The sequence below is a fragment of the Chiloscyllium plagiosum genome, unplaced genomic scaffold, assembly GCF_037043375.1.
Source record: "Chiloscyllium plagiosum isolate Xiang-an unplaced genomic scaffold, Cpla_swu_hap1 HiC_scaffold_10, whole genome shotgun sequence".
NCBI lineage: Eukaryota > Metazoa > Chordata > Chondrichthyes > Orectolobiformes > Hemiscylliidae > Chiloscyllium > Chiloscyllium plagiosum.
The window spans coordinates 72,241,372-72,266,547 of record NW_028270148.1 but is presented as its reverse complement, the minus strand read 5'-3'; the positions used below and the strand labels follow the sequence as shown (position 1 = coordinate 72,266,547).

The window sequence follows — 25,176 nt, the reverse complement described above, 5'->3', positions numbered from 1 at the left end:
AGTTATTTTTAGGATTATATGAATGAACCCTCACTTTGCAAGGGGTGTTCACCTTTTCCAGAGAGTAGAGGAGAAAAATAATTCTAATTGATTCCAAATGTCAAACATCTTGTTTAAGTTCTGGCTTTTCAGATGTTTGTTCCTCAAATGGCAGCAAAGATCAACACCCTCAGTGTTCTCTGCACCACTCCACATGATGCTCATGGGGAGCTTGTGTCTTGATGCCACCTTGGGGAACTGTAGTTGACTTAGCTGAAAGATGCTGCTGCTTTGTGGACCAGCTAACCTTGATAGGCATCCTCGCATTGTCTGAGGCCTAGATGTATCTGGCTTACTGAGGGTCCAAGGTTGTATGTGCACCCTTCTCCATCTGTGTTTGGGTCCCTGGAAAATGGAGGTGGTGTTCCAAGGCATCTCAGGAGTGTCCTGGGAGGGCATTCCCTTTTGTACTACAACTTATGATGCAGTCCCTTCTCCCTGCAGAATTGTTTACATTCTTTTACACTGGCACCAGGGAGGTAACATATCATATTGGATCCATGATGACGGATATCAAAATGCATGTCTGTCCATGCCTATCCTGATTCTGGAATTTCCTATAATGATATTAAACTGGAAAGGATACAGGAAAGTTTTACAACAATGTTACTGAGACTGGATGGGTTGAGTTATAAGGAGAGGCTGGATAGGATGGAATTTCTTTCCCTAGAGCATAGGAGGCTGAAGGGTGAGCTTATGGAGATTGATAAAATCATAACAGGCATAAATAAGGTGAATAGTCAATATTCTTTCCTCAGGGTAGGTGAATCAAAAACTAGAGGGCATAGGTTTAAGGTGAGAAGGGAAAGATTTAAAAGGAACATGTGGGGTAACATGGAACGAGCTGCCAGAGGAAGTGGTGGAGGTGGATACAATTACAACATTTAAAAGACATTTGGATATGTATGTATATAGGAAAGGTTTAGACGGACTTGGGCAAATGGAACTAGTTCAGTTTAGGAAACCTAGTTGGTATGGACAAGTTAGACCAAAGGGTCTGTTTCTGTGCTGTATGACTCTGTGACTCTATGGCAGCATTTCTACCTTTGCTGTTATCGCTAGTGCAGCCCCTTTCCATTGGTGTCATGGTCGAGACTATATTCATTCAAAGAGTCTTCACTCCCAACAGTCTCCAATTCCAAGTACATTTTGACAGCACCATGAAACCTGCCTGAAGAATCTTGTGTTTCCTGCCTCATTCTAACCTTCCTCAACTCTTACTATCTACAAGATGTCATTCTTGGAATGTACAATCCTGGAAACACTTAGCTTCCCAGAAGTGGCAGATTGTACTCATTGTATTTAAATGTTATGATGAATTTTACAAAAATAATATATTCTTGGCTTTAGGTGACTTGCTATTTAATTTTTCTCTCCATTTCGTTTGCAGTCCAGATCTAGATCAGTCTAAACCAACCTGTTGGATTTGCCTAGGTATACCACATCTGGTTTCTCACAGAGGAGCCACTTGCCACTGTACAACATCTGCCCTGATGCCTAATTGAGATCAAGAGCTGGGAAGCTTATTGAAATGCAGCCTGAGCATTGCTATTCGATAGTGTCATAGAGTCATAGAGTCATACAGCATGGAAACAGACCCTCCCATCCAACCAGTTGATGCTGACCAGATATCCCAAACTAATCGAGTCCCACTTGCCAGCACCCGGCCCATATCCCTCCAAACCCTTCCTATTCATATACCCATCCAAATGCCTTTTAAATGTTGCAATTGTACCAGCCTCCACCACCTCCTCTGGCAGCTCATTCCATACACGTACCACCCTCTGCATGAAAACGTTGCCCCTTATGTCTCTTTTATATCTTTCCCCTCTCACCCTAAACCTATGCCCTCTAGTTCTGGACTCCCTGACCCTAGGGAAAAGACTTTGTCTGTTTATCCTATCCATGCCGCTCATAATTTTGTAAATCTCTATAAGGTCACCCTTCAGCCTCCGCGCTCCAGGGAAAACAACCCCAGCCTGTTCAGCCTCTCCCTATGGCTCAAATTCCCGACACTAGCAACATCCTTGTAAATCTTTTCTGAACCCTTTCAACTTTCACAACATCTTTCAGATAGGAAGGAGACCAGAATTGCCTGCAATATTCCAACAGTGGCCTAACCAATGTCCTGTACAGCCACAACATGACCTCCCAATTCTTGTACTCAATATTCTGACTAATAAAAGAAAGCATACCAAACGCCTTCTTCACTATCCTATCTACCTGCGATTCCACTTTCAAGGAGCTATGAACCTGCACTCCAAGGTCTCTTTGTTCAGCAACACTGCCTAGGACCTTACCATGAAGTGTACCTGCTAAGATTTGCTTTCCCAAAATGCAGCACCTCGCATTTATCTGAATTAAACTCCATCTATCACTTTTCAGCCCATTGGCCCATCTGATCAAGATCCTATTGTAATTCGAGATAACCCTCTTCGCTGTCCACTACACCTCCAATTTTGGTGTCATCTGCAAACTTACTAACTGTACCTCTTATGCTCACATCCAAATCATTTATGCAGTTGCAGTAACTCATTACTCTTATACTCTAACCCCCTTGAAATAAGAGCTAACATTCCATTAGCCATCTTTTCTTATAACATTATTTCCTCAACATATTTAAATGGATAGAGTTTACAAAACGATTGTTTCAATAGGTCCTGTTGAAGGAATCAGCTTGATGAATAATGACGAACATATTGCCTTCGGTCTCTGAACATGATTAATTACTAATCCCGTAATGTGAGTATGCACTTGCTGATGAAGGGCCAAAAGTTTCCTACAGAGATCAAATCAATGCCTGCAATCTTTGTTAACCTCCTAGAATCTTCTAAGTGCTTGCTCTAAATCTGTGAATTTTCACACATCAACAGCAAATGTGAGAAAAAAATTATCTTCATTATTCAAAATAAATTTGGCTGCATTTCACATTTACCAAATGTAACACAACAGGCTGTTGAATTGAATGAATATGATTACAAAGTAACATGATACTTTGTTTCACTTTGAGATTTATCTTTCTTCATGTAGCTAAGGCAACGTAATTACTGGGCAAGAAAATGTAACGATATAACTTCAACCTAAAAAGGTGACTGTTAGTTTCATTAAAAGACATTGAACTTAAGAAAAATCTCATTAGAGTAATTAAACATGAACAACGTAAGCAGAAGGATTGCAACACAATGGGAACAGTTGCTGGTGTAAATGATTGAGCAGAAATATTAATTCACTGCCTTTTGAATGATTACTGAAATTTACACTTAATTTATGTTTTAGTTACAAGAATGATATTTTTAGAATTTGGAATCATTTTGAGTTCAATTTCCTTTACAGAAATTCATTGATTTACATAGGATATACCACACATTCCTTTGGGTGAAATATTAAATCCAAGAGTGCACTTTCAAGTGATTTGATAAGATCCATTGTGTTGTAAAAGGTAATAGCTCTAAATGGGTTAATGATCCACTTAGTTTGGCTCCACCCACTCTACTGATGTCACACACATTCTGTGGGTGGAGATTAGGACTTAACTCTAGCTTTCAAATAGAACAGATGTATCTGGATTTGCTCCATAAAGTCTTTGTAATTATGCCTGATCAAATATAGTTGTGCTTATATTTTTCACATCATAAATCTTCTTGCTTTCTAAAAACAGTGTCCCCTCTTTAGATACTCTATGGTAGTCTACCCCTGCTACTAACTATTAGATAGGCCCAAGACAAAGCAAAGACAAAGGAATATTGGTGGCAGCAAACTAATTAAAAAAAATCCTAACCCAGTACCAAATATTGGCTGAGGTGGAAAATCCCACAAAGTACCAGGAGTGGTCATCTCAGAAAATACCACATGTAGCTCTATTGAAAGGTGCTCTGGCCAACACTTCTATTTCAAATCATACCACCAAAAACAACTGGTCATCCATTCCCTTTGTTGTTTTCAGAACCTTGATTTGGGCAAATTGGCTACAATATTTACTAACGTAATAACAGTGATTGCCCTTCAAAAATTCCTTAAAAATAGTACAAGTTCTTTGAGAATCTGATGGGCAGCTATATAAAACACAAGTTCTTCCTTCTGTCTTGATCAGCAGTTAACTATTTTCAGCGGGTTCATTGCACTCAGTATATTTTCTCTGAGTCTTTTATTCTCATTCATATGAACTTCTAGCATGTTCAATCATTCATCCGCATTACCTTCCTGGACTGTTTACATGGCCCTTAGTGGCAAACTGTAAATATTGAGTCAGGTCATGTTAACCTCCCCACAACCATCATTCTGGATCCCAGGGCTACTGCTGCCCATTAGCATCTTGTGGATTAGCCAGAACATTCTCCTTACGTTCGTACAATGTTTTTCACCTTGATTGACTCATGCTCAATCTCAACTTCCTGTTTGCTCTTGAAGATACTTCCAAATGCTCACATCAGTTCCATCACCAAAGCATCTTACTTCTGAAAAAATGTCCCTGGCTGATGATCTTTCTCACTCATTCTATTATAAGCCTGTGTCATTAATTCGTGCTGCATCTTCCTTTTATCTTTCAAACCATCAACAGATCCAAAACTTGAATTTATATCTTCATCTTGTCTAGACTTAATTTATTCAAAAGACTAATCCCTCTGTCAAATGCTACCTTTGATAAACCTCAATTTAAGAAATTCCCTAAACTCTGCTTCAAAATTGGATTTCTGCTCTCACCAAACTGTGATCATGCAATGCTTTGAGCACTACAAATTTGAAATATATCCCTTCATTGCATTTGATAACATTTGTAATCTTCTTCAACCTTAAGACTGTTTCTGTTGTTCCAACAGTCATCAAAATCTCCTTTTCATTGGTGGGAGATCCTTAATAGACCAGAAACCTTCAGAGATTGATCTTTTCATTCAGAACCTGGCTATGTTATCATCTCTTTCTTAATCAAAGATTTTCTCAAAAACTTCAATTTTGAAATGTCTCCTGTTATCTTCCCTCACCTCTTTCCCTGTTCCCTAATTTCTTCTATGGAATGCTTCATCATATGAAAAGCATTATAAATGTGCAAGAATGTGTTGAACAGATAGTAAAGTTTTGATGTGATTATTGATTGTTCATTTAATTACTACATTACTTACTGTTTCTTTTTGCACTCTGTTCCTTGATCAATCTTGAACTTTGGTAAACTAAGGAAACCTTCAGCTTTCTCTGCCTATGGAAGAAGCAGAATTGGTTCAAGTTCTGATCAATTATCAAGTTTATTGTCATCTCTTTTTTAATTCCTACTTTAAACCTTTACTCCAAAATGGACCAAACAAGATCAAACATTCTTGTACAAATAATTGGGAGTATTTGAAAACAAATTATACTAAACTTTTATAATCATTATAATTTCTGCTGATCAAAGTGCAGCAATTTTGTTTCCACCCTTTAAATTATAAAATGTAGTCTGGACAGTAGAATGTTAGAGATTATGTATTTATTACATGATTGACCAATTCTCATTATAAATATAGGGGAGCAATGCAACAGATGATATCCTTTCACCATACCTCCTGGCACAGTAGCCCCCCCCCCCCGTTACATTGTTCCTGTGAGCAATGTAAACCCAACACCACCCTCTGATTTGGAACCAAATCCATAACACTTAGGTCTGTTTAATTCTAAATTTGCAATCAGTTACTTATGAAGTGAACAATTTACAGAATATCTTTTCATTCATTTTATATATTTTGATAGCCAAGAAAATATTTGTGTGAGGAATTAGAATTGCACTGTATGCTCATACTGCTTGAAAATGGTGTCAATGGGGCAATATCAGGTAATTTAAAGGCTGGAAACAAAATTGCTGCACTTTGATCAGCAAAGATTATAATGATTATAAAAATTTAGTATAATTTGTTTTCAAATACTCCCAATTATTTGTACAAGAATGTTTGATCTTGTTTGGTCCATTTTGGTGTAAAAGTTTAAAGTAGGAATTAATAAAGATCTTACATCTGCTGGAAATATGGAGAGAAAACAGATCTGACATGACATGAGTCATGCCATTTTGGTGCTCAACTTTCCAGTTAACCCGTTTCTCTGAGTCTTGCTCAGCTACATACCTATTCTGCAGCAGGATGCATTATTTGATGGGATCATCAATTTCTTACAGGTTACTTTCTGAATGATTTATTTTAGTTGTTGCCATATTTCTACAAGACTTTGTTACTTCTCTTAGTTCTTTCAAATTGCTGATAATTTTTCTGATTTCAAGGCAAATGCACAAACCAGTTGCTAACAGTAATGAGTGTATTAATAGGCATTTCGCTTCAAATACAGCATGGCAGGGGAGTAAATAGAGGTCACACAGAAAAGGACAAATAGAGAGTGGAAGAGAAAGAGGAAGATGGGTATAAGAATTCACGTCACAAGGGGCATATCGACCCCTAATCTTCAAGGGACAAATGTACCAGCTAGAAGCCATGAGAAGTCTGCACTTCATTAAGAATATCTTGTCTGAAATCTACCAAACGCAGTAGCCACAACTGCAATATGAGTGAAAAACTACACTACACTGTACATGCGTAGGCTTATTACGTTAAGAATCCCATGTTCAGGGGTTATCCAAAGTAGCCTCTTTCATTTCTCATAGTTCGCTCTTCACCTGAAGACTTATTCCTTCCGTGAACTAATGGGAAATTAATCTTTTTCTTGACTACCTACTGGTGTTTTATTTTCTATATTCAAAATGTTCTTTAATTCAAATTTAACAAACAACATAGAGTGACAGAGTCATAGAGATGTGCAGCAGAGAAGCAGACCCTTTAGTCCAACACATCCATGTCTCCTAGATATCCTAAATAAATCTAGTTCCATTTGCCATCACTTGGCCTATATCTCTCTAAACCGTTGCTATTCATATACTCATTCAGATGCCCTTTAAATGTTGCAATTGTACCAGCATTCACCACTTCCTCTGACAGCTCATTCCATATTCGCACCACCTTCTGCATGAAAAAGTTGTCCCTTCGGCCCCTTTGAAATCTTTCCCCTCTCACCCGAAACCTATCCCCTTTATTAGATTCCCTACAGTGTGGAAACAGGCCATTTAGCCCAACAAGTCCACACCTCCAGAGAGTAACTCACCCAGACCCATTCCCCTACATTTACCCCTGACTAATGCACATAGCACTATGGGCAATTTAGCATGACTAATTCACCTGATCTGCACATCTTTGGACTTTGGGAGGAAACAGAGTACCCAGAGAAAACACATGCAGACACAGGAAGAATGTGCAAACTCCACACAGACAGTGGCCTGAGGCGGGAATTGAAGTCAGGTCTCTCGTGCTTTGAGGTAGCAGTGCTAACCACTGAGCTACTGTGCCACTTCTAGTTCTGCACTCCCACAACCCAGGGAAAAAACCTTGCCTATTCACCCTATCCATGTCCCTCATGATTTTATAAACACCTATAAGTCACCCTCAGCCTCCGAAGCTCCAGGGAAAATAGCCCCAACCTAGTCAGCCTCTCCCGATAGCTCAAATCCTCCAAGCCTGCCAACATCCTTGTAAATCTTTTCTGAACCCTTGCAAGTTTCACAACATCCAAAGATGGCAGACAGATGGGTGACAGTGAGGGGGGACTGGGAGGAAGCAGCCAGTGCAGGGACCCCCTGCGGCCGTTCCCCTCAAGAACAAGTATACCGTTTTGGATACTTGTGGGGGGGACGACTTACCAGGGGTAAGTAACAGGGCTCAGGCCTCTGGCATGGAGCCTGTCCCCGTTACTCAGAAGGGAAGGGTGGAGAAGAGCAGAGCAATAGTAATTGGGGACTCGCTAGTTCGGGGCACAGATAGGCGGTTTTGTGGGAACGAGAGAGACTCACGTTTGGTATGTTGCCTCCCAGGTGCAAGGGTACGTGAGGTCTCTGATCGTGTTTTCCGGGTCCTTAAGGGGGAGGGGGAGCAGCCCGAAGTCGTGGTCCACATTGGCACCAATGACATAGGTAGGAGGAGCGCTGAGGATGTTAGGCAGGCTTTCAGGGAGCTAGGTTGGAAGCTCAAAGTTAGAACGAACAGAGTTGTTGTCTCTGGTTTGTTACCCGTGCCACGTGATAGAGAGTCGAGGAATAGGGAGAGAGAACAGTTAAATGCGTGGCTACAGGGATGGTGCAGGAGGGAGGGATTCCGGTATTTGGATAACTGGGGTTCTTTCTGGGGAAGGTGGGACCTCTATAAACAGGATGGTCTGCACCTGAACCTGAGGGGCACCAGTATCCTTGGTGGGAGGTTTGCTAGTGCTCTTGGGGGGGGTTTAAACTAACTCTGCAGGGGCATGGGAACCCAGACTGTAGCTTTAGGGTGCAGGACCTGGAGTGTAGGGAGGTTAGGAACATGGCATCAATTTCAAAGGAGGGTGCCTGTAAACAGGAAAGTGGCTTGAAGTGTGTATACTTCAATGCAAGAAGTATACGAAATAAGGTAGGTGAACTTGCAGCGTGGGTTGGTACCTGGGACTTCGATGTTGTGGCTATTACAGAGACATGGGTAGAACAGGGACAGGATTGGCTGTTGCAGGTTCCACGGTTTAAATGTTTTAGTAGGGTCAGAGGTGGGGGTAAAAGAGGGGGAGGTGTGGCATTGCTTGTCAAAGATAGTATTACAGCTGTGGAAAGGACGATGGATGAAGACTCGCCATCTGAGGTAGTTTGGGTTGAGGTTAGGAATAGGAAAGGTGAGCTCACCCTGTTAGGAGTTTTTTACAGGCCTCCTAATAGTCCTAGAAACGTAGAAAAAGGATTGCGAGGATGATTCAAGAGAAGAGTGAAAGTAATAGGGTGGTTGTTATGGGGGACTTTAACTTTCCTGATATTGATTGGGAAAGCTATAGCTCAAGTTCGTTAGATGGGTCAGTGTTTGTCCAATGTGTGCAGGAGGGTTTCCTGACACAATATGTAGATAGGCCAACAAGAGGTGAGGCCATACTGGATTTGGTTCTGGGTAATGAACCAGGCCAGGTGTTAGAATTAGAGGTAGGTGAGCACTTTGGGGACAGTGACCACAATTCGGTGACTTTTACTTTAGTGATGGAGAGGGATAAGTGTGCACTACAGGGCAAGAGTTATAGCTGGGGGCAGGGAAATTATGATGTAGTGAGGCATGACTTAGGATGTGTGGCTTGGAAAAGTAAGCTTCAAGGCAAGGGCATAATTGATATGTGGAGCTTGTTCAAGGAGCAACTATTGAGTGTCCTTGATAAGTATGTCCCCATCAGGCAGGGAGGAAAGGGTCGTGTGAGGGAGCCGTGGTTTAATAAGGAATTGGAATCCCTTGTTAAATGGAAGAGGGCGGCCTATGTAAAGATGAGGCGTGAAGGTTCAATTGGGGCGATTGAGAGTTATAAGGTAGCCAGGAAGGACCTGAAGAGAGAGCTAAGAGCAGCAAGGAGGGGACATGAAAGGTCCTTAGTTGGTAGGATTAGGGAAAACCCTAAGGCTTTCTATAGGTATGTCAGGAATAAAAGAATGACTAGGGTAGGAATAGGTCCAGTCAAGGATAGTAGTGGGAAGTTGCGTGTGGAGGCTGAAGAGATTGGGGAAACACTGAATGAATACTTTTCATCAGTATTCAATCAGGAACAGGACATTGTTGTCAATGTGAGTACTGAGTCACAATTAAGTAGAATGGATGGCTTTGAGGTATGTAGAGAAGAGGTGTTGGAAATTCTGGAAAGGGTGAAAATAGATAAGTCCCCTGGGCCTGATGGCATTTATCCTAGGATTCTCTGGGAAGCAAGGGAGGAGATTGCAGAGCCATTGGCCTTGATTTTTATGTCCTCGTTGTCTACAGGAGTAGTGCCAGAAGATTGGAGGCTAGCAAATGTGGTTCCCTTGTTCAAGAAGGGGAGTAGGGATAACCCTAGTAACTATAGGCCGGTGAGTCTCACTTCTGTTGTGGGCAAAGTCTTAGAGAGAATTGTAGGGGATAGGATTTATGAACATCTGGATAGGAATAATGTGATCAAGGATAGTCAGCATGGTTTTGTGAAGAGCAGGTCGTGCCTCACAAACCTTATTGAATTCTTTGAGAAGGTGACTAAGGAGATGGACGAGGGGAAAGCAGTAGATGTGGTATATATGGATTTTAGTAAGGCGTTTGATAAGGTTCCCCATGGTAGACTACTGCAAAAAATACGGAGGTATGGCATTGAGGGTGAGTTGGAGGTTTGGATTAGGAGTTGGCTGGCTGGAAGAAGACAGAGGGTAGTAGTTGATGGCAAAGGTTCATCTTGGAGTGCCGTCACTAGCGGTGTTCCGCAAGGATCTGTTTTGGGACCATTGCTGTTTGTCATTTTTATAAATGACCTGGAGGAGGGGTTAGAAGGTTGGGTGAGCAAGTTTGCGGATGATACGAAAGTCGGAGGAGTTGTAGACAGTGAGGAAGGATGTGGCAGGTTACAGCGGGATATAGATAAGCTGCAGAACTGGGCAGAAAGGTGGCAAATGGAGTTCAATGTAGCTAAGTGTGAGGTGATTCACTTTGGTAAGAGTAATAAAAAGATGGGGCACTGGCCTAATGGACGGATACTTGGTAGTGTGGATGAGCAGAGGGATCTTGGTGTCCATGTACACAGATCTTTGAAAGTTGCCACCCAGGTAAATAGTGCGGTGAAGAAGGCATATGGCGTACTGGCTTTTATTGGTAGAGAAATTGAGTTCCGGAGTACTGAGGTCATGTTGCAGTTGTATAAGACTCTGGTGCGGCCGCATCTGGAGTATTGTGTGCAGTTTTGGTCGCCATACTATAGGAAGGATGTGGAGGCACTGGAACGGGTGCAGAGGAGGTTTACCAGGATGTTGCCTGGTATGGTAGAAAGATCGTATGAGGAAAGGCTGAGGCACTTGGGGTTGTTTTCATTGGAGAAAAGAAGGTTTAGGGGTGACTTGATAGAGGTGTACAAGATGATTCGAGGTTTAGATAGGGTCGACAGTGAGAATCTTTTTCCACGTATGGAGTCAGCTATTACAAGGGGGCATAGTTTTAAACTAAGGGGGGGTAGGTATAGGACAGATGTTAGGGGTAGGTTCTTTACTCAGCGAGTCGTGAGTTCATGGAATGCCCTGCCAGTAGCAGTGGTGGACTCTCCCTCCTTATGGGCATTTAAGCGGGCATTGGATAGGCATATGGAGGATAGTGGGCTAATGTAGGTTAGGTGGGCTTGGATCGGCGCAACATCGAGGGCCTGGACTGCGCTGTATTCTTCTATGTTCTATGTTCTATCCTTCCTATAGCAGGAAAACCAGAATTGCATACAATATTCCAAAAGTGGCCTAACCAATGTCCTGTACAGCCACAACATGACCTCCCAACTCCTGTATTCAATGCTCTGACCACTATCCTATCTACCTGTGACTCCACTTTCAAGGAACTATGAACCTGCACTTCAAGGTCTCTTTGTTCAACAACACTCCCCAGGACCTTACCATTAAGTGTAGAAGTCCTGCCCTGCTTTGCCTTTCCAAAATACTTAACAAAGACTATATGTTAATTTACAGTATTCTTTTTAAAATTAGGATAGTGAAATAATCACAACTAGTTTGTACAGTTTTTGATTACATGTTCCTTTGGTTAGAACTCATCATGTGACTCTGATACCTACTCATCTTATTCCAGCCAGTTGGTTTGTCTCTAGAACCTTCTTAGTTTTGATTACATTTAATTATCTCTCCACCTTAACTAATCAGTTCATAGGTCATCCCTTCACTTGTTATTCAGCCTGTCAACACTCTACTCACACTATTTGTACTTATCTCTTGACACTCTTAATTACCTCGAATTATCTTGCCACAATCCCTCCACCTATATATTCTGTGCCCGTGCAATTCCCTCCACTCCACTAAATGAAGGAGCAGTGTTCTGAAAGTTTGTGATTTTAAATAAACCTGTTGAATTATAAACCTGGTGTTTTGTGACTTTGACAATGTAAAGTATGTGATTTACATGAATTAACATCACTTATTTTAGAGTTTGGATTTTGAACTATGGCATGTGTGTTTTGGTATATGTGTATTGAAGATGTTTAATCATTAACTTGTCAATCTTTCCAGAACTATGTTTTCAAATTAATATTTTTGAGAGGGCTATTCCTGGATCGATAATTGGAGTTTGTTTACAGTGAGAGTTTTTTGTTTATTCTCTTCAATCAATGGGAAGCATTAGTTTGCCTCCAGTGAGAAGAATCAGGAATTGGTTTTCTTTTTGATTTGCTTCGGGCAAATCCATAGATTGGAAAGCTTTTGGTTGTAGTTCCTAGGGCGAAGGGAGGTGATGGCCTAATGATAGTATCACTGAACTGTTAATCCAGAGACCCAGATAATTTTCTGGAGCCCCAAGTTTGAATCCCAACATGGCAGAAAGTGGAATTTGAATTCAATAAAATAAAACATGGAATTAATCATCTGATGATGACCATGAATCCATTGTTGATTGTTAGAAAAACTCATCTGGTTCACTAATACCCTTTTGAGAAGGAAACTGCTGTCCTTACTTGTTCTGGCTTACATGTGACTCCAGATCCACAGCAATTTGGTTGACTCTTAACTGCCTTCTGGGCAATTAGGGATGGGCAATAAATGCTGCTGAGCCAGATGGACCCCAACCCCCAACCATTCCATAAATGAATCAAAGAAAACAAAAGAGCTCGGTACGATTACATGTAGGGACAGTTTCTCCTGTAGAAGAGAGTTAATTCTGAACAGTTAGGAAATAGGTTAATTCTGTGTAAAGTTTTAGTTTACAAAGTCCAGACCAGAATTGTTTGGTTAGATCTTTGGCAGGGTTATTTGAAGCTAAAAGTATTTAAGCTTGGTTGTGAGAAATTAAACTGACAAGACTGGAAAGAAACAGTTAATTCAGATCTGAAGGTAATAGGGTAGCGATAGTGGGGAATTTTGACTTAACCAGCATTAACTGGGATAGTTGTAGTGTGAAAGGTATAGAAGGAGCAGAATTCTTAAACTGCATCCTGAATAGATCAGTATGTGGAAAGAGAGGGGATGGTCCTGAACTGAATTTTAAGTAACAAAGCTGGGCAAGCGGTTAAAGTATCAGTGGGGGAGCATTTTGTAAACAATAATTGTAACTCCATTAGATTCAAGATTATTATGGAAATGGACAAAGATGGTCCTAATATCAAAGTTCTAAACTGGTTGGAAGGCTGACTTTTTAAAAAAATAAGATACGATTTGGGCAGAGTGGACTGGGAACAGATGCTTTCAGGTAAATCTGTCTCAGAACAGTAGGATGCATTCAAGAAGGAAATATGGAGAGTACAGGGTCAACATCATCCAAAAAAGAAAATGGTGGGACTATCAAATCCTGTGAGCCCTGAATGTTGGGAGCAATACAGCATTGGATTTAGAAAGAGAGGCTTATGGCAGATAATGAGGATTCAAAACAACAGAAGCCTTAGAATATAAAATGTGCAAGGGGGAACTTAAAAAACAAGTTGGGAAAGCTAAAAGGGGACATGAAAAGATACTGCAGGTAAAATAAAGGAAAAGCTCAATTGTTTTATGGGTCCATTAACGCTAAAGGTATAATGAGGGGAACAGTGTCTATTGAGGACCACAGCAATAATTTGTATATGGAGCCAGAGAATGTAGGTATGTCAGTGTTCACTAGTGAGAAGGACGATATGGATACAAAAATCAGGGGGAATGTCTGTGATATAATTAAAGACATTAGCATAGACAGAGAGGAAATTCTGAGTGGTCTGGTAGACTTAAAAGTCGATAAATCTCCAGGACCAGATGAAATGTATCTCAGATTGTTGAGTGAAGCAGGGGACGAAACAACAGAAATACTTGCAAAAATGTTCAATTCCTCTCTGGCCACAGAGACATGGCAGATGACTGGAGGACAGCAAAATGGTACTGTTATTCAAGAAGACAGCAAGGGATAAATTAGGAAACTAGAGGCCTGTCAGTCTATCCTCAGTGGTGGTGAATTATTTGAAATAATTCTGAGAGACAGAATGAATCTGCATTTGGGGGGGCGGGGATTAATCAAGAATAGTCAACATGGTTTTGTTAAAGGGAGATCATGTCTGCCCAATTTGATTGAATTTTTTTGAAGAAGTGACCAGATATATAGATGAGGACAATGTTTTTGATGTGGTTTACTTGAACTGCAGCATGGCTTTTGATAAGGTGCCACTTGGAAGACTGATAGCAAAGATAACAATCCATGGGCTCCAAGGAAATTTGGCAAATTAGACCCACAATTGGCTGGATGACAGGAAGTGGAGGGTGATTGTTGAAATATGTTTTTCCAGATGGAAGCCTGTGTCCAATGGGGTCGCTCAGGGGTCAGCATTGAGGCTGTTGTTGTTCATGATTTATATAAATGAGTTAGATTTGTAAGTAAGAGGGTTGTTCAGTAAGTTCACAGACAATACAAGAATTGGTGGAGAGGTACATAATGTGGAGGATAGCCTTAGATTTCAGGAGGATATAAGTGAGCTAATCAGTTGGGTTGAACAGTGGCAAATGGATAGATGTGAGGTGGTGCACTTGAGTCAGACAAATAAGGCAAGGCAATACATGATGAATGGTAGAAGCCTGGGAAGCACCGAGGATCAGAGGGAGCTTTGTGTGCATGTCCAACAGTCTCTTAAAGTATCAGGACAGATGGATAAAGTGGTTAAGAAGTCTTATAATATACTTGCCTTTATTAGCTGAGGCAGAGAGTTTAAGAGCAGGGAGGTTATGTGGGAACTATATAAAACATTAGTTAGACCATTAGCATGAGTATTGTCTACAGTTCTGGAATCCAGATTATAAGAGACTTGTGATAACACTAAAGAGGGTGAAGTGGAAATTCTCCAGGATATTTCCAGGGCTAGAAAGTTTCAGTTATACAGTGAGAATGGACAAACTGGGGTTGTTTTCCTTCAAGCAGAGGAGACTGAGGAGATCATGTTTGAGATGTATAAAATTGAGGGGCATGGATAGGGTGGACAGGAAGAAACAGTTCTCCTTGATGGAGGGATCAATGACTAGGAGGCATATATTTCAGGTAAGGGCAGGAGGTTTAGAGGAGATGTGTGGAAAAATGTTTTGACCCAAAAGGTGGTGAGAATCTAGAAATCACTTTCTATAAGAATGATAGAGGTAGCAGCCCTCATAACATTGAAGTAGCATTCAGATATACATTTGTGATGCCAAGGTATACAAGACTAAATTCCAAGATTTGGAAAATAGCAATAGGGTAGTTAGGTTGGTATTTTTAACTGACACAGATGCAATGAACCAAAGAGACTATTCTTCTGTGTTGTAGATCTCTTTGACTCTCATTCTATGACCTATTGGTGTGATAGACAAGGGGACCCATTCTGATATTTCAGTACTGTAAACCATTTAAATATAAATGTGTGGCCACAATATGACCCGTAAAACAAATGAGCTTTTCCTTTATTTTACCTGCAGTATCTTTCATGTCCCCTTTTAGCTTTCCCAACTTTGAGCTGTCTGCAAATTTGGAGATATTACATTTAATTCCCTCATCTAAATCATTAATATTTATTGTGAATAGCTGTAGTCCAACAACTGAATCCTGCAGTACCCCATTAGTCACTGCCTGCTCGCAGAAAAAGACACATTCTTTGTTTCCTGTCTCGCGATTATCTACGTCAATACATGAATCTCAAGCCCATCCACTTTAATCTATTATGTGGTACTTTGTCGACAACCTCCTGAAGGTCCAAGTAAACAACATGCTCAAAAAACATTCTGGTACATTTGTCAAGCATGATTTCCCTTTCATAAATCCATGCTAACTCTGCTCAATCCTGTCACTGTTTTCAAAGTGCTCTGCAATTAAATCTTTTATAATTGATTCTAGTATTTTCCCTATTGTCAATGTCAGGCTAACCGGCCTATAATTTCCCTCTTTTCTCTCTACCTCCTTTTTAAATAGAGGGGTTACTTTGGCTACCCTCCAATTCATAGGAACTGTTCTAAAGTCTAAAGAATCTTGATAGATGACCACCAATGCCTCTGTTATTTCTAAGGCAACTTCCTTAGGTGGTCTGGGATGCAGATACTTGAGCCCTGGGGATTTATCAGCTTTTAATTCCATCAATTTCCCCAATACCATTTCCTACTAATACTGATTTTCTTCAGTTCCTCTCTTTCACTCGACTCTATGTTCTCTGACATACTTTAGGGCATTATTTGTGTCATCCTTTGTGAAGACAGAACCCCAAAATATGTTTTTAATTGGTCTGCTATCTCCTTGACCCCATTGTAACTTTCCCTGTTTCTGACTGTATGGGACTTAAGTTTACTTCACTAAATGTTTTCTCTTCACATACCCATAGAAGCTTTTATAATCAGTTTGCATGTTGTTTCCGGCAAGCTTAGTCTTATACTGTACTTTCTCCTTCTTAACCAATCCATTATCTGCCTTTGCTAAAATCTAAACTACTTCCAATTCTAAGTCTACTGCTTCTTTTGGCCAATTTCTAATTCTCTTCCTTGTATCTAACACCATCCATAGTTTCCTTGTTAGCTAGGCTCAGGCCACCTTTCTCATTTTATTTGATAGGATTGAATGACTATTGCAGTCCTGTAATTGTGCTCTTTAAATGTTTGACATTGTCTACCCCTGTCATCCTTTTAACTAATGTTTCACAATTTATCAAGGCCAGCTCTTGCCTCCTATCATCATAATTTCTGTTCTTTAGATTCTAAACCTTAGTCACAGAATCAATTTATATTTAAATGGTTTGTTTCTTCTATTTTAGCTTCCTTACTTTAGTGTAATTAACTTCTGTTTTATTGTTAAAATCAAATCTGCAACATTACCTGTGTGTTTCAATTAAAAAAAACACTTTGATAAGTAAGAAGATATGATCTATCAAGCCTGATTTTAGTCTGGCATTTGACTTGTTAAATTGGGGACAGTTGGAATCATAACAATGATATAAAGTTGCAACTAATATTTAAGTATTGTTTCAAAACACAGTGAATTCTAAATGCTCACTGTGCCTAATGCATAAATTGAACTTTTGGCAAGGGCAACATCAATTTATGAATCTAGTAATTCCTGCTAATTTTCAGAACAGCCTATTTCAGAACTTGACAATTACAAATTTAGCCACACTGCCCTAAATTGGGGACAATTATTTTAATGTTGTCTCTGCTGACACATTGCAAAGGAAATATTCACATTGCAAATGTAATGATTCTGGCAAGTAATTTTTGTTCTTGTCAATGCTGCACCTAAATGCAGCATGAACACATTGTCAAAGCATTTTCTAGTGAAGGAAATCTCATTTAGAGGTGAGGTGAATTGGCCATGCTAAATTGCCGGTAGTGTTAGGTGAAGGGGTAAATGTAGGGGAATGGGTCTGGGTGGGTTATGCTTCGGTGTGTCGGTGTGGACTTGTTGGGCCGAAGGGTCTGTTTCCACACTGTAAGTAATCTAATCTAATCTAAAACTTTGATGCTAGACTGATCTTTTCCAGTCAATTTGAACTTTAGATTTATAAGTGGTGTAAAATGTATTCTGCAAGTTTAACAGACAAATTTGAACCAATCATGCAGTTGCAGAATATCAATATATCTTAAGAAATTACATTCCATTATTTAGTTTTCACCAAATTCTAGATTCAACATGTTGTGTCAGATTTTATTTGTTTATGATAATAATGATGATTTTCTGTTAATTATCAATTGTTGGAACAAAGAACAGCACAGCCCAGTAACAGGTCTTATTAATATGTTAAGTATGCTAATATTTCTCTCCCCATCAGGGAGAATTGGCTAGCTGCAAGCAAATTGCTTTATCTTTGGAAATTAGGGAAGGATAAATGCTGACTACTGGATATTGTTTTAGTTGTGCAGTCATGACAAACTAAGGTTCCAGCAATATATTTTATTGTTTATTTATCGCACAAGTATATGGCAACTATCCAACATGAAGGACAAGGGTGCAAGCATTCAAAGCAACTTTCTTTACTTTTCCATGATGCAACAGATTCCTGTTCTTGAGCAACAGTCCTTATCATTTACAGTGAGTTGCAAAACATCCTTTTAAATTAACAAAAGCCCGCACCATTTTATTTCTTACAGCCAAAAGCCCTTTTCATGTTTGTCTCTCACAATGACCTCTCCTCAGCCTCTTTGGCTCCTTGAGGTAGTGCACTGACAGTGAACTTTATTGTTTGTCAGCTCTTTCCAGCTTTGGTATCAATGTGCTGCTTGCAAATATCTTTAAACAGGAGCCTAGTTCTAGCCCAGTGGTGTGGAAGTAGCTGTGGGTTTTCTGTATAAGAAATCCTGGGCCTGCTGGTCATTTTCTGCATGTTAAGTTTAATAATGTAACAGTTGGTGAATGTTTGTCAGCTCAATATTAGGTCACATCACCATGATTTTATGATTACATCATATACCATATTTACTCAGCTAATGTGAAAGTACTTCATGAATACTTCTCTGTGCTCACACATTTGAGAAATGTGCACAACCCTATTTGGTCCCTGCATACCTACAGAGGCCCTACTCTGTAATGCCCCAAACTATCTGGCTAAAGCTGAGATGTTGATCAGCTAATCCATTCCCAGGCCCCTCAACCAAAGCTGGTCACCAGAATTTTGCAAAATGGTCCCAAGAACTTTCCTTTCTCCCATCATGAAAGTTATGTATTTCTGTTTAATGCATCTGCATCAGACTTCTCCATATTTTAGTAAGTGCCCTCCAAAAATATGATCGATTTACTCCTTAAAATGAAATGAAAATGATAGACTATTCTCATATTATTAAAATATTAGACTACAATTCTCCATGTCAAACTTAACTCCAGTCACAGAAATATTAGGTCAAATTGAATTAGATATACTCACTAATTGATTTGTATACCAATAAAGGCAGGTCCCTTTCAGGACAAACCAATACTTTTTCCATTTGCTGCTAATTAATCCCTTGCTGGTTCTCTTATACAGCCATCCCTGGAAGTCTGCCTGGCCGAGGTCCTTGCAGGAAATCCTTCGTCTGCTCATTGTTGAGTTTCCTACGAACAACAAGTTCAATTGAGTACTCTAACCTCCGTCTGCTTGGACTTTCAAACCAGTTTCATATTTTAATTCAGCACACAATGTATTGACATGTTACTTTTAAATACAAAATAAATAAATCATTTAGATCTCTAAACCAGTATCATTTCAACAGCAGCAAGACAGCTCTATTCAACAACCCACTGATCCTTCCTATGATCTCACAAATTATGCTGAGAGAACAATGAAAATAAATTACCTCGAATCTTCTTTCTCGTTGGACGCAAAGCAACCTATGAAGATAAGAAAAATAGGCTGCAGCATTTGGCTTCATAGATCACAGATGTTGAGAGCATTTGATATGCATGCAGTCAGCTCAAATCTTTCACTAATATCTGACTGCGACTGACGCACAGCATAAAACAAATCAATTACCAGGATTTCAGTGAACATCCTGTTGCTTGTAACCGGGTCTTCACACTGTTACCATGTTACAAACAACTAAAATACACCAACCTGAGTAGGTTGCAGTTGTTAAAACATATTCCAAATTGTAACTGGTGACTTACAGTTGTGTTTCCATTTGCTGCTCCAGTGGCTGAGACTGAAGACTGGGTGGGCTGGAATGAAAAAGAAAAACAAGTTTTAAAACAATTTAGAAACCCATACATTCAATCAAAAATTGCTATTTGAACTAAGTCAAGACTTGCAAACAGGAAGTGACACAAGTGAAGTGTGAATCTGTGGGTTTTGTGTGGTTGTTACACTTTAAAATTTACATTTTCTTATATGCCATCAAATTTCTTTTAACAATCTGCTGCTATAATAGAAGTTCCAGATCATTATGTGTTAGGGCCTTCAACATATAAATGTTGTTGATTTGACAAGATGATTTTTGTTGATGCTCAATCCAATACCTTGTCTAATCTTGTTTCGATGGTTCTGTGAAAGTTTCATTTAGAGTCATAGATAGAGTCATAGAGATGTACAGCATGGAAACAGATCCTTCGGTCCAACCCGTCCATGCTGACCAGATATCCCAACCCAATCTAGTCCCACCTGCCAGAGCCTGGCCCATATCCTTCCAAATCCTTCCTATTCATATACCCATCCAAATGCCTCTTAAATGTAATTGTACCAGCCTCCACCACATCCTCTGGCAGCTCATTCCATACATGAACCACCCTCTGTGTGAAAAAGTTGCCCCTTTGGTCTCTTTTATATCTTTCCCCTCTGACCCTAAACCTATGCCCTCTAGTTCTGGACTCCCTGACCCCAGGGAAAAGACTTTGTCTATTTACCCTATCCATGCCCCTCATAATTTTGTAAACCTCTATAAGGTGACCCTTCAGCCTCCGACGCTCCAGGGAAAACAGCCCCAGCCAACATCCTTGTAAATCTTTTCTGAACCCTTTCAAGTTTCGCAACATCTTTCCGATAGGAAGGAGACCAGAATTGCACGCAATATTCCAACAGTGGCCTAACCAATGTCCTGTACAGCTGCAACATGACCTCCCAACTCCTGTACTCAATACTCTGACCAATAAAGGAAAGCATACCAAATGCCGCCTTCACTATCCTATCTACCTGCGGCTCCCCTTTCAAGGAGCTATGAACCTGCACTCCAAGGTCTCTTTGTTCAGCAACACTCACTAGGACCTTACCATTATGTGCATGGTCTAAGTTACATAAGAATTTTCTTATGGATTCACTTTATCGTACTGTTTAGTAATCCTCCCCACTCCCTTCAAAGAATTAAAAGTTCTAGTCTTTTGAAGGAATTTTGATTATTTACCCATGGAATTAATATAATTTTGAGGATCCATTCACACCATCAGCTGGTAACAATTTCCAGTCAGTGATGTGCCTTTGTAAGTCTATTCAAATAGGATTTAGTTATAAGCAAAACAAAGTTTCAGCTAAAAAATAACCTCTATTAAAGTGACTAACTTAGATCTTTCAGTATGTAAAATATAAACTTGCATCTAGACAAGTAGTTTCTCCCAATGTTTCATCTAGTTAAGCTGAGTTCTATAAAAAATGGACCCAACTTCAATAGTTTGTCCTTGTCAAATTCACTTAGCACAGCTGGAACAGTGCAAGACATAACGTCTCCAAATTAGAGAAATGAACAAAAACAGAAATTGTTGTAAAATAAACTCAACAGGTCTGGCAGCATCTATGGAGGGAAAGCAGAGTTAATATTTTGGGTCCAGTAACTCCTCTTCAGAATTGCTTGTAGCTAGGAAAATGTTCGGGTATATATGTTAAAGATATGCTGGATGAGCGTGGAGGAGTAATTGACAGGTGGAAGTGGAGGTGGAGCTGAGAAAGGGAAAAACAATTGGACAGACAAAGAAATGGGTAAAGGTTAGCCTGAGAGAATGAATAGCAGTTAATGGGGACCATTAGTGGCTAGCAATGGTTTGCTTGTTGTAGCAGCTGTGCGATGGCAAGTGTCGAGAGTGTGGTGCTGGAAAAGCACAGCATTTGAGAAGCAGGAGAATCGATGGTTTGGGCAAAAGCCCTTCATCAGGAATGATGGCAAGGCCTAGTGTGTTAGGATTGGGGTAAAGCCATGGGAGAAGGTGCTCAAGCCTGAAAATTGTTGAGCTTGATAGTGAGTCCAGAGGGCTGCAGAAACCACAAGTGGAAAATGAGATGATGCTTTTCCAGTTTGTACTTGAAATAACACAGAGGCTGGTATCCCATCACCAAGTGGCCCTTTATTTACATGTGCATAATCCTTGACACTGGTCTAGAATCCTCAGAGCCAGCTCTCAGTGACCAGAATCTCTGACATTCTTGTTTATATTTGTTAGCCAGGACTCCCTGATTGGGACTGTTAACCTATGAGACCCACCTGGTTGACCTCATTACAATCCTACAGTGCTTAGTTTCGCTGGAACATGCAGCAAGCCTGAGAGACAGATGTTGGCAATCAGAAGCTCAAGGTCATTTTTGCGGATAGAATATAGTTGTTCTGCAAAGTGATCACCCAGTCTGCACTTTGTCTCCCTAGTGTACAGGAGACCACACTGTGAGCAGTAAATGCAGTAGATCGAATGAAGTGCAGGTAAAGCGCTGCTTCACTTGGAAGGTGTGCCTGAGGCCTTGGATAGTGAGAAGGGAGGAAATAAATGGGCAGGTATTACATTTTCTGTGACTTCATGGGAAGGTGTCATGGGGCTATTGGGGGTTGTTAGGAGTGGACAAGAAGAGGACCAAGTTGCTCTGGAGGGAGCAGTCCCTGCAGAAGGCTAACAGGAGAGGAGGTGAATGTGTCTGAAGGTGGCATCCTACCATCAGGGAACAAAAAATGGTAGCTAATAGTTTTTTGGAAGTCGACGCTGGTGGGATGGTAGTTGAGGACGAAGGGGACCCTATCACTGTTGTGGGAGGGAACAGAGGGAGTAAGGACTGAAATGTGGGAGATGGTTCAAACATGTCTGAGGGACCTGTCAGCCATGATTGTTGTGAATCTTCAGCTGGGGAAAATATGAACATTTGGAGTCCCCCCGTCCTATATTTTGAATTTTTCCTAGCTACTATTAACACTGAAGAAGGAACACTGCACCCAAAGCTTTAACTCTGCTTTCTCTCCATAGATGCTTCCAGACCTGCTGAGGTTTTCCAGCAATTTCTATTTTTTTTTTCTGATTTCCAACATCTGCAGTTCTTCAGTTTTTCTTTTGTTTAGAGAAATGAACAGCCCAGTGTTTCTACTCCTGACTGCTATGGACCATTGCCTGTTCAAGGCATCCATGTCGACAGTGTAGATGTAAGCATCAGGTCAGTTGTAATGACTTCAACAATTATAAAGCATACCAACATTCACCATTTATTTAGGAACATATGAACAGAAGGACATCATTCGGCTTAATTTTGTCCCTACTGGGTTTTCTACTCATGACTCCAGACTCTCATAATATGGTTGACTTTTAATTATCTTCTGCAATGGCTTAACATGAGAACTATTAAACTTCAAACAAACATTCCAAGAATAACACTCAACTGGTGCTTTGGTTATCTGCCATTAACCAAAGCACCAGACATGACAAGTTGCTCCGGTTGCAAACACCTCCATTATTACCATTTGGGAACGAGTACCAGAATTGAAAGAATTGTCTCATAGACAACACAAGTAACAGCCTAATATAATCATACTCTCCAACTAATACCTATCAGCAAATGGTCTTAATGCTTGCATTAGTCAAGTTGACACATCAGTGCTATGTAGGATGGGAGAATGTTACAGAGCTTTGCATCCAGACCCAAAATGTCTGAAGAGATCAGGTCAAAAAATGTTCACGGAAATACCCTGCAGATTATTACTTACAACTTTCCATTAGCAGTATGCCTTCACTTTGAATGCCATTTAGCAGAAACGCTGAGGGTATAAAAAGAACAAAATGCTCCATGGTTGGTGAAGTCAATGTCCTTTATCAAGAGTGGTTTCATATCCTCATTAATGAGTGAGCTGGCTGAAACCTAAAGGACATGTCCACCAGTCTAGGCTTGCAGGAAGAAATGGATACCTACATGGTCTCATCCTCAGCAATCTATCTATCACAGATATTATTAACCATAACAGTATTGGTAGCAGTGATCACCATAGTGGAATTTCCACCAATCACGAATATTTCAATATTCCAGTGGTTTGTGGGTAAAGTGAACCCAAAATCCTTACCTACCTTAGACTATGCAAATGGAACTTGAACCGAACCATTGAAACAAGATCAGACGACGAATTAGATTGAGCCTCAACAACAATCATCTCACCAAATCAACGACATTTACATTGTTGGAGGCCCTATCTCATAATTATCCTGAACTTCTATTACAGTAGCAGAGACAGCATCTACAGGGGGACCCTTAATTTAGATTCAGACTGATGGGATGAGAAGACCTGTCTGGAACATTTCAAGGGCTCTCATTAAAACTGAACAATGAAACAACTGAACAGAGGAAGAAGCATTTGCAACATCTTGGGCCGCATCATCGAAGATGGAGGTATTTGTGGAGCTTCCTCCATCAGTGAGTTGTTTACTTGTGGCAGGACTGCAGAGCTTAGATTTGATCTGTTAGTTGTGACATCGCTTAGCTCTGTCAATCATTTGCTGCTTATGCTGTTTGGCACGTAGGCTTGGTGGCTTCTTCAGATTGAGACCTCATTTTCAGGTTTACATGGTGCTGCTCCTGGCATGCTCTCCTGCACTCTCCATTGAACCAGGATTGATCCCCTGGCTTGATGATAATGGTTGTGTGGATGATATGCCAAGCCATGAGGTTACAGATTGTTCTGGAGTACAATTCTGCTGCTGTTGACGGCCCACGGCACCTTATGGATGTCCACTGTTGGGTTGCTAGATCTGTCTGTCCCATTTAGCATGGTAACAGTGCCACACAACATGATGGAGGTTATTATCATTGTGAAGGTGGGACTTTATCTCCACAAGGACTGTCCGGTGGTCACTCTTGCTGATACTATCACAGACAGATGCTTCTGCAACTGGCAAATTAGTAAAGATGAGGTTGTACATTTTTCTCTCTTGCTGGTTCCCTTGCCACCTGCCACAGATCCAGTTTAGCAGCTATGTCCTTTAGGACCCAATCAGCTCAATCAGTAGTACTGCTGCTGAGCCACTCTTAGTGGTGGTCATTGAATTCCCCTACTCAGAGTACATTTTGTGCTCTTGCCATCCTCACTGCTTCCTTTAAGTGTTGTTCGACACAGAGAAGTCCCAATTCATCAGCCAAGGGAGGATGGTGTGGCATTCAGCAGGATGTTTCCTTGCCTATGTTTAACTTGAAGCCATGAGACTTCATGCAATCTGAAGTCAATGACGAGGACTCCCAGGGCAAGTTCCTTCCCACTGTATACCACTATGGCGCCACCTCTGCAGGATCTTACCTGTCAGTGGGACAGGGAATATCCAGCCATGGCGATGGTGGTGTCTGGGACATTGTCTATAAAGTATGACACTGTGTACATGACTATGTTGTGAGACAGCTCTCCCAATTTTGGCACTAGCCCCTGATGTTAGTAAGGAGGACTTTGCAGAGTCAGCAGCTCTGTTTTTGCCATTGTCCTTTCTGGTGTCTAGTTCGATG

General features: G+C 40.6%; 1 protein-coding gene across 1 annotated transcript in view; it reads right to left on the bottom strand.

Moving 5' to 3' along the window:
• Window positions 1-25,176, bottom strand: part of ipcef1 (interaction protein for cytohesin exchange factors 1) — a 103,747-nt gene that overhangs the window by 52,729 nt on the left and 25,842 nt on the right. The window contains exons 2-5 of the mRNA XM_087991447.1: window positions 19,632-19,682; window positions 19,322-19,355; window positions 18,913-19,079; window positions 5,157-5,230 (exon numbers count right to left, since the gene is read on the bottom strand). Coding sequence (XP_087847573.1) covers window positions 5,157-5,230; window positions 18,913-19,068 — 230 coding nt within the window. The 5' untranslated portion in view covers window positions 19,069-19,079; window positions 19,322-19,355; window positions 19,632-19,682. The remainder of the gene's footprint in view (window positions 1-5,156; window positions 5,231-18,912; window positions 19,080-19,321; window positions 19,356-19,631; window positions 19,683-25,176) is intronic.